The sequence below is a fragment of the Schistocerca serialis genome, chromosome 11 (assembly GCF_023864345.2).
Source record: "Schistocerca serialis cubense isolate TAMUIC-IGC-003099 chromosome 11, iqSchSeri2.2, whole genome shotgun sequence".
NCBI classification, from domain to species: Eukaryota; Metazoa; Arthropoda; class Insecta; order Orthoptera; family Acrididae; genus Schistocerca; species Schistocerca serialis.
The window spans coordinates 42,189,630-42,200,506 of record NC_064648.1 but is presented as its reverse complement, the minus strand read 5'-3'; the positions used below and the strand labels follow the sequence as shown (position 1 = coordinate 42,200,506).

The 10,877-nt window shown below is 38.7% G+C and overlaps 1 protein-coding gene across 6 annotated transcripts in view; it reads left to right on the top strand.

The window, feature by feature from the left end:
* Window positions 1–957: 957 nt before the first annotated feature.
* The window catches only part of LOC126427281 (zinc finger protein 492-like), a 133,598-nt gene continuing 123,678 nt past the window's right edge, over window positions 958–10,877 (top strand). For 4 of the 6 annotated variants that reach the window (XM_050089551.1, XM_050089557.1, XM_050089556.1 and 1 more), the window contains exons 1-3: window positions 958–1,042; window positions 2,222–2,310; window positions 10,214–10,276. In XM_050089551.1, coding sequence (XP_049945508.1) covers window positions 2,239–2,310; window positions 10,214–10,276 — 135 coding nt within the window. In that variant the 5' untranslated portion in view covers window positions 958–1,042; window positions 2,222–2,238. The remainder of the gene's footprint in view (window positions 1,043–2,221; window positions 2,311–10,213; window positions 10,277–10,877) is intronic. The other 2 variants (XM_050089552.1, XM_050089553.1) reach the window with 2 other exon arrangements.

Below are 10,877 nucleotides of genomic sequence, written 5' to 3'. Positions count from 1 at the left end.
GGAAAATCTAACCTAGAATTCATTGATTTAAATTCATGTTTATTCATCACGGTGAAATGGAATGTATCTCATTGCATCTGGCAGTCACTACAGAATTTTAAAGAAGTTGGTAAAAGTGGACTGGCCTGCTGACTGAAATACTATTGCTGAAAATGCAAGAAGAAGGTGGTGACAAACCTTATATTGTTCGTGAAACAACCCGTGAGAATATTATCAACTGACAGTATCATGTGATTTGCTACATTGCAGTTACAAAAGAAGATGTGAACAGGAAACCAGTCAGATGGTTAAGACCGAGTGAGGTAGTGTAGTGGTTAACACACTGGGCTAGCAATTGGGAGAACGATGGTTCAAACCAGTATCTGACAACAGAGATTCAGGTTTTCCGTGACTTCCCTAAATCGCTCCAAGCAAAAGCCGGGATGTTTCATTTGAAACGGCACGGCCAATTTCCTTCCCATCCTTAACACAATCCGAGCTTGTGCACTGTTTCAATGACCTTGGTGTCGATGGGACGCTAAAACTAATCTTCCTTCCTACTTCGGATTGGAATGTCATAAAACAGCGTCCATTTGTTATGCGATTTAAAGAAAACTTTAACAAAGAGTTTAGGGCTCATAACTGTAACAAGAAAACAGAAACATCAACAAGATCTCACTGTCAAGCGCCTTGTACATGCCCGTCCTGCCTGCAACAAAGGAAAATTAGAACGACTTGATGTCCCTGTTCAGATCAGTGCTTCGCATACGGTACAGTGAAGATGTAAAATTCCAAGAAATTTTCAAACGCATTTATCCAATAACACCTATTTTAAGTTATCTAGTTGTTGTCCTAAAATAGCGATAAGGGTTTACCAAAGGGATAGAATATCTTATGGAATTTAATTTACGCATTAAATCTTTCCAATTTTCTTATATTTCTTATCTCACAGCCCACGGCACAGTGCTTTGTCTTGGAGCAAGATCTTTGGTTTAGCTGGTTTCAGTGTGTAGTCAGCTGCAACTTTGTGGATTTGCGGAAATTTGTGTGTGACACTCTCCAGGTAATTTATAAGCGTTTATAAACTGTAAGCAGGAATAACTGAAGGAATGTGTTTCGGAAGTAGATTAACGTTGAACTTCATTTCCATCACAATAAGAGTTGCGTTTGATGAGTGAGTGTAATATTTCGCGAATGTCTTGTGACGATGCTGTGGTTGCTATGTTTGAGGCTGCTGTCTTTTTCTTTTAAAAATTTTAATGCTTACAGGAGGATGAGATTTTATTCTGTATTTAATTGTGTTCACATTACCTATAGTGTGCTTGGTAACTGTGTGTGAATTGTAATTTTTCATGTTATGTTCATAACAACCAAATACCTGAGTTGTTAGTGCTTGTTGTTTTGGGCCTGTCAGGAAAAATCGCTACCTGTATCTTCGTAAAAGAAACGGCTGAGATTGTGACGTGTTGTCAGGAGCAGTTTGTCTATACAGTGATCTCCGTCATGTACTTCGTGACTGACGAGAAAAGGCCGACAGTGAAGTTCAAGCATTCGCTATGTTACTACGGTTATGTTGACCTACTTAACTGTAATAATGATTGTGATGATAATTTGCTGTGATTTGATGTAGACGTAAAGCGGTTCCATATTTTAGAGCTAACGTAAGCATTTTTTCAAGTGCCCACAGTTTCATCATTTCGTAGTTTATGTTCACATGAAAGGAAATGCTGTAATTCTGTTGCATTTTGTTAGTGCCGTGCTTTGATGACTCGTGTCATTAGTATTCGCCTAATCATGTGTAAATAAGTTTGTTATAGTGTGTGGTTTTTAATGGTGTTCTGCATAAGAATAGTGTAACATTGTTTAGGAACTGGCGAAATATGAGGTACAGATTAACTATTATTTGTCTAACATAAAGCATTAGGTCCTACATGTTATCAGAACTTAATAGCTCATTCACCATAGCTACAGTTACTAGCAAGTCGTTCCAGTAAATCAGTTTTGTAAGAAAAAACTAACCAATGTTACATTATGATTGTTTTTTCTCTTCATGCCCTGAGAAATGGAAATGAGTTTATATCACTAAACACACTTTTCCTCAGCTACCTTGAATCTGTTTCCTGCGTAATCACCCATTAGATGCGTCCAATAGATGAATGAAAATACTGCCTTTGAGCTATACTTCATGGTAACAACGGAAAATGAGTACAACTGTTCTTATCCGATTGCTTTTCTTTTTCAGACTGTAGAACTGAAGTCATGGACCAGGAGCCAACTATGTGGATAAAAAATGAGGTAATGGATGAAGTACAAACTGAGTTACACTACATGGTAAGGGGCTTACTTGTATTTCTTGACAGTGTTTCATTAATTTCTGTGTGCAGCAGTATGGTGTGTAAGTACATGCAATTGATGCCATACTACTGGAAACATGAGTAATTCAATTTACTAAAAAACTGTTAATCTTTGTCTTAAATATGGCATTTTGCACAGTGCTTCGAAATAAGCCTTGTATTAAGCCTCACATAGAATTAAGAGTTTCAATTTAATGTTCAGTAAACATGGAAAACATATTTAATGCACAACACAATTATATGGATCAAGTGGTTGCCATTGAGTGAGTATATGCTGCTCTGGTAAGTTTCTTTAAAATGACAGTCTTAATGTGCGACTTAAGAATAATGATGACTATAGTGAATGTTAGTGCTGCCATTAAATTTAGAACTGGTATTGGTGCAGTTAATGCATTATTGTAGTGTATTGTGGTATGGAATGACAACTGTAATTTATTTATTGATGATGTAAAATAAGTTAACTGTAAACAATTTTGAAGTGACATTTTTTTGTTACTAATCTGAGAAGTACGTTTTGTAGTACTATTAAGATTAAAAGTTGACTTTAAATACGTGAACAAAGTGTAAGTAGAACTGCCAGCAGTAAAGTTAAATTACAAATATCACATGGAAGCATAAATTGTTACACAGCCTGTAGATGCAGAATAAATTTGTATGTTGGCAGCAAAGTTTTGATGAAGCCATGGAGTTACATATTAAATGCCCGGGTTCGATTCCCGGCGGGGTCGGGGATTTTCTCTGCCTCGTGATGGCTGGGTGTTGTGTGCTGTCCTTAGGTTAGTTAGGATTAAGTAGTTCTAAGTTCTAGGGGACTGATGACCATAGATATTAAGTCCCATAGTGCTCAGAGCCATTTGAACATATTAAATATTGACAGGTTTGTACATAACCACTTTCTCCATTTGCTGCACATTGTTACACATATTGTTTGTGAAACTGCCAGAATGTTAGTTACTGGTGTAAACAATCATATATATGTCACATAAATTCTGGTGCAGTGCAACCATTTGTAAGGTATTCAGCTATAAGCAGGCAACTAAATTCACTTGGTGCCACTAGTGTTTTTGTTCTGCCAACCAGAATTGTGAGTCCTGCTACAGTCAGGCAAACTACTTGTGTACTGTCTGTGCTAAACTATTCTGCTTCAACATCCATCTTGAGTACAACTACAGAAGTACTATGATAGCATTAATGCAGCATTTGCATTTGAATATATGTGAGTGCTTCATTATAGTTTGTACAAAATATGCCAACAGCTTGCAGTTCATTTGACAAGCTGTATCACAACAATAATCCTAAACTGTCTCTGTGAGGGAACTGTAGGAAAGTAAATACACTAAATTTTATTAAATACAGTAAAAGAGTGGTTAGACCCAACATAGTTCAGGCTTTGGCTTTGACACCTGATGTAATAATGGTTTGGCACACAGTATATGTATGCACAACACACATCATGTGAATGAAAATAAATTTGCGGAGTCATTGACCTTGGACCTGAACCTGAGAACTATTCAAAGGCTAAAAGGTTAAAATGTGGTGCTAGACTCCCCCCCCCCCCCTCCCCCCCTTGAAAAATTGGATGTGATGAGACTAATCCATAGTGCAGCTCAAGGCATAGCCTGGGTTGAAAGGTGGCAGTGCGGCTGTGAGCTGACAAAGACAAGAAATGTGAAAGCCAAGTAAAAGATGTGGTAACAGATTGACCAGTAGCACAGCCTAATGTTTACCAAAAAATCCAAATGGTGCCCAGAATGTATCTTTTATCCACAAGAAGTCTTGTCTTACATTGTGTGCTGTGTTAGTTGATGGACAGAACTTCCCTTTGACCTTTAAGGGATGCATGTAGACATACCAGTTGAAAGCCACCTTCTTTGCCAAAGTAATTAAAGCTTAAATTTTAATTGGTGAACATTTTGGCATGCGCGCATGTTGGAAAGTAATGGCACAAAATTTTCAGTTGAAAATAATTGCTGCATCAAAATTAAAACAAACTTTATTAACATTCTACAGTCACCAGGGCACTCAACACCTTTGTCCCAATGAGACACAAGGTTCTTGGTGTTGTCAGTGTAGAGTGTTTGACTTCGTTGGCAGACCCACAACCTCACCTCTGCTCACACCAATTCACCACTATCAAAGTGAAGGCCTTGAAGGTGTTCTTTAGGTTTTGGAAATTGTTGAAAATTCATTGGGTCAAACCGGGACACTATGGAGGATAATCAGTAATAATGAATCAAAGGTGTCATACCGTTGCAAGTGCAAAAAAGTTATGTATGGTCTGGCATTGTCATGATGTAGGAGAGGGTGTCCACACATAGCTGAAGTATTTGAGCTCTGTGTTCTGAGGGTTTTGTCACGTGCTTGTAAGGTTAAACAACACACACCCATGTTACACACTGCATTTCAGAACTCTCCAGCAGAAGGGTGCTGCATATTGCAACAGCAAAATGGCAACATCAACAGAGTAATATGCATGACAACTGATATTAAGAACAGAATCAAAATTTTGGAGACATCATTTTCTGGTTCACCCTTGTAATAAATTGATGCATTTGACAGTTGCCTTGAATGTTGCGGAATGGTTCCCTTGGCATTGCGCAGCACCCATTTGGAAGTCAAAATACTAACTCCATATACACATAAGCCAAAACATTATTAAACTTATATTTTGGTAATTTTCACACCTGTCGATACTTGTTTTCTTTTGGGATTGCAATTATTATATTCTTCTTGAAGTCTGAGGGTATTTCGCCTGTCCCGTACATCGTGCTCACCAGATAGCAAAGTTTTGTCAAGGCTGGCTCTCCCAAGGCTATCAGTAGTTTTAATGGATGTTGTCTACTCCCAGGGCCTTGATACAGCTTAGGTATTTCAGCACTCTGTCAAACTCTTCACACAGTATCATATCTCCCATTTCATCCTCATCTACGTTCTCTTCAATTTTCATAATTACGTCACCCTTATATAGACCCTCCATATACTTCTTTCACCTTTTTGCCTTCCCTTCCTGTGGTAATGCACTATGAATTCCTGTGACAACTTGATAGGAGCAAAACGTGAATTTTTCAGCTGGGTTGCATTTAAGATAAACAACCCTGCCTTGACAATCCAACACCAATCCACCACCACTTACAAAAACACACTCCAAAATTAAGTTCACTGAAAGATTTTTAATTACCATCCACTTCACAAACCAAGAAAATTTTCCAGCACTCAGTTTTGACTATCAGAGGCAACATGTGCCCCATGAGAGTTCAACATCGGGAGGACGGATGCAAACGAGGCAGTTCATAGGTATGGTGGAACACCAAATACCACAGATAATTGAAACGAGAAACTGAACTACCATAGTTGAGGAGGGTGCACAGTGGTTCCTGGTTAAGTTGTACCCAAAGGTAAGGCATGGGTTCCCCTACCTCAGACTTTGCACAGAGACAGCACATTGGCAGAAGAAAAGTACCATGCCTCTTCCATTCCTTGTGATGTCAGCCATTTGACTCCCCTTCCATGGAACCAGGCATTGCTATACAAAATGCCCACTTCCAGTACACCAGAAACACAACCTACAGTTGTTCCTTATGGGTGGTCCCCTTTTAAATTGCTTGGAATCTCAATCCCCATCCTGATAATGACACTTAAACCCCATCACTGCTGGTCTGCGAAACTCGGACTTCAATAGCGGACACCAAAGCTTCTAATTCAGTAAAAGATGTGCATTTACTAGCGAAGGTAATCCATGAACAGTCCTGTGGCTCCATTTTCTCTAATATATTGTTGAGTATTTGTATCTCTGTGGCTTTCAATTCCAAGGATGGAATGGAATGAAGAATCTGCACTAGCCAAAAATGTTGATGCTTGAGCAGCGTCTTAATATGAGGTGACAATGTGAGCCCAACAATTGATTTCCACAACTGCCTCGATGTTGCACTTCTGTGTAAAATTTGACTTAAAACACAGCTTAACACAGGGGGTACAAGGCCTGAACAACATTATTGGATATTGCCAACGCATTGATTTGAAACACAAATTTGACCATGATCCACAGGATGGATCTCACCTGTCTTTAAATTCTAAATGAAAGTTCCAATATAGCTTGAAGCAGTAAAATTATTTGGTAAGGTAATTTCCCAAATGAATTCCCCTCTTGACCTCAAAGGTGTCTATAGAATTCCTACTACTTCCAGCAGTTATCTGTTGGTGGGAGAATCTTGTTCACCACATATTGCTCCTCGTTTGTCTACATCAAGGCAGCTGGCACCACTCGGCAAGTCAGTCATCTGCCCCTGTAACTGCAGAGGTAATCTAACCTGCTCAGAATAGACTCTTCACTGTGGAATACCCAACAAGTGATTATCCCAATGGATAAACTGTGCCTGAATTGTATGTATTTGCTTATGGTGGGGCTGACTACTGTCTAAAAACTCTACATTCTGAAACTTCCTGGCAGATTAAAACTGTGTGCCCGACCGAGACTCGAACTCGGGACCTACATTCTGACACAAGGTTGCCATGGCCGGAGCTCAGTCAGCTAGTGCAACATATACCTCCCCAGTGCAGTTGGTACTAATCACCAAGGGGTTGTCCACACTGGCATGCAGAAAGTTCGGCAGCACTGCCCTGACATGGAAGCTGACACACTTTTAATTCGTAGGTTAACTGTTGCTTCTTTAATAAGGACAAACCGGGACAGTCATGGGACACCATGATCAGCAGTGGATACCTACGCGTGCACGCACACAGGCGCGCGCCCACACCCACACACCCACCCACACACACCTCATGGTAAATGACAGTATGAGGACCCCTTTCCCCTTTACTTCCTGGAAAATAATGATCCTCTGTTACCAACCAAACACGCAGCAGGAAAAGAGGAAATTAAGTGGAAGGACTGGAAAGATTGGGGTTCACATGAGTCACAATTGTTTATTAAGACATATTTATTTAAGGAAAATAACCAAAATCAGATACATTAGCAGGATTACAAAAACTCTGAACTTTCAAATTTAAGACATTACATACTGTAGTTTAGTGACAATGTAAATGAGGCAAGAATTAAAGACAAAAGCTGTGTCTGACACCAGTTCTTCGATTTTAGATTCAAATTTCCATCTTCACAAACTGCAACTCAGAAAATGCTTCAACAAATGAACAACTAATTATTTGGAAACAGATGGCTCTTTAAGACGACACAGAAGGATAACTCATCTCAAAAGCTAAAAATGAATAGCTATACTGGAAGGCAGAGGAATTTACAGCTGCCTCAGGACCACTAGAGAAAGGAAATTCTTAAAATACACCTCCTTGTGCATCTAGGTAATTGAATGAAGTAAACAGGTGCAATGATTTCTAGAACTCCGTCAGGCAGACAGAGCAAGTCTCTTTAAATCTTGCACCAATGAACAGTTAATTAACAAGAGAATGAGTGTGCACAGATTGATATAACTGGCTTCAGACACAGTCAAAATTATATTAAGGTATACTGTAGAAAATGCGTAAGTGATTCAGTAAATGACTGCATGCAGGGCAGCTCAAGAACGCCATTTAAAAAGAAAAACCAATGATTAGTACTCAGAACTAACTTGTAACAATAAATAAATAAAAGGTGAGAAAAGGTCACCCCATGACAACTTTGAAATAACAAACAGTTGGACAATTAAATCTAGTAAGCAGTAACTTGCCTGATATGAAATAAATTTCTTTCACTCTCCATCTCACAGATGGCCAGTGAATGAACTCACCAAAAACATTCAGAGCTCAGTAACACTTGACGGTTTAACACACTTTTTGCTTCTTCCAGCCCGTGAGCCTCAAATGTCTGGATGGCATCTGAATGACATGTGTGATACACGTAGAGCCGATAAGCATGTGGCCATTCTAACAGTGCTCGACGGCATGTAAAAGAAGGGCACTTGACCCAACAAACCCCCAAACATCAAAATGTACAAAATTTTAGTACAAATTTCAAACAGTAATTTACATAACTTAAGTGAAGGCAGCCCATGAGTAGCTGGATGTGGTGCATTCCATGAGGCTGACATACAGAGTCAATGTTAACAGCCACAGTATGGTGAGCATGCCCTGAGTCCAGGTCCAAAAGTGTGTGCTACAACATTAGAACACTGGAGCAGACTAAGGAGCATCTAAATTCCACTGTCATTCTCACTTAATGCAACCACATGACCACAGTAGTTGTGCAGATCAGTGGATTCATCAGATGATTCTCATAAAAAAAACTTGGTCTAGGGCTAAACATGGTCACACTTAAAACAGTGTTTGGGGTTGCCAAATCATCGAATCCACTGCTGAATGTGGGGAATTGGATAGCAATAACAAGCTTGCCTGGTTGCTAGACATTACCCTAACCCCTTCCAAGGCAACGCCACAAGGTATTAAGTCATGCAACACAACCCAATTCAGGCAGTTTTTCAGATGAGAAAGTTCCTTGCATAATGTGACTTCCACAGAGAACAGCAAACACAGATAGCCAATACCACACCAATGTACTGTCTTTCATTAACACCTGTGCCTGCAACTATTAACTCGACAGAACTTTTAAAGGGCTACCAGACACTCCATTCTGTCAATTTTGGCTGAATGCCAAATACTGTCTACGTACCCTGCATGGCTCTACCGTGCCCTATGGTGCCACAAGCTCCAAGCAAAAGAAGTGGCAAACACCAGGTGCGGGTTGGGAATTCAAAGCAGCAGCCCCCCATGGCTAAGATAGTAATAATATCATTATTTGCGCTAGTATATTAGTATTATTTTAGGCAGTTAATTAATACAAAGATCAATTAATAACATGATGTTGCTGTATTCTTTCTATCTTCTGCCCAGCATCTCTCTTCAAGGCATACTTTTTGCATACACCATGTTGCTTCATTATTTTGTCGATATGCTCTTTCTTAAAGTTAAGTGGTCTACTATGTTTTTATCAGTAAGGTGATTTCCAATCAAAAATTAATCTTTGGCTGCTAATTATCTAACATCCTCAACAGATACCAATATCAGTTTAATGATTTTCTTCCTATGCTATTATTGTTTCATTTGTTCTCATTCCAGCACTTACTTACATTACTGGTTTTTCTGTCAGGATATGCTGGTGCTGCTCCATGAATAATCTTTCCCGACTTTGTTTTCTTTTGAGACCAGCAAGTAAAACCCATAATTCGGATCCATAGAATAAGACTGGTTCAGCCTGTAGCCTACGCTCTTTTTTTGTACTGTCAGAAACATGCTAGTTCCACCAAAAGGAATTGATGAAATTAGAATAGTAGTAAGTAGTGTGCCAAGGTAGTGTGTGTGTATTTTTTTATAATTTTATCATAAATAAGCATTCAGTGCATCAAAGTTTTGATGATGTAACTGTTCTAGATATTTTAGGATTCTGATCATAAAAGTAGTATGAGTGATGTGGCACTTGATAGTCTAGTTTCTGCTCCCCCATACGCTTTGTGTAAACTGTATTGTCATTTGATATGAACAACATTGATTTTATGAACAAGTGATTTCATTGTTTCAGGTGGTAGCTGTGTTATTTTATTTGATTACACTACCATTATATGCATATGAAGATAAGAGCTAGAAAATATGATTGAAAACAATAGCATAGGGAGAAGGCTGAAGTTGAAGATCATAATGAATTTTCAAAGGCATTGTCATTAATCAGTCTTACAATTTTTAGCTGTCTCCCATTGAAATATACCATAGTGTGAACTCGTCACACAGACATTCGAACACAAAAGAACAATACTTAACCAGAACTTCTATTTAGTTATTAAGTAGTATGACAGTTGGGCTTTATGTTTCTGATACATTTATATAATATGGGAGGACTCTGACTGCTTAAATGTACTTATTATAGTTTATTTTTACCACAGGCCCAAGTTTACCCATGCATCATGAATGTAAAAGATGAGTTGGAGGAGAATGTGAATAAAGAGGTAATTTTAAAATTTATATGGCTGCATGGAATTAATCATTGCCGAGTTGTGGTGAAAACAAAGATAGTTATCAATTGTGTGTGTAGTCACTTCAGCAGTCCTGTTTTTACTTTAGGGTAAGGATGACAGTGTTACAATATTACAGTATGCTCCAGGTTGGAAACGAGGAAAGAGGTAAAAAGAATATTTTGTTACACTTTGCCCATATGGATTTAAACATTATCTTTAAGCAGATGAACTAGTTTAGCTTGTGAATTGGTAGAATTGCTTCTTTATATTATAAGCGCAAATAAGAATTAAATGAGATTGCATTGACAAAGTTATATGGTAATTGGTATCAAGATTGAAGCCATGATTTCCTGTTTTAATGGGCAGTTCCCTTAATAGTTCCTTGTATGTGTACTCCAGCACTGGGTGTTTTTATTTGCCAGGTGATACTGCTGCCACAGTCACAGAATGATTCAAAGGAAGTCTACACAAAGTAATGCAGAAAAAGCAGGCGATCGTAACGTACTGAGTAGAGACTAAGATGTCTGTGCATACATTGCAGCTGGTATGGACAGGCAATCCTGTGAAGTACTTCTGAACAGTTTTCTGAAAG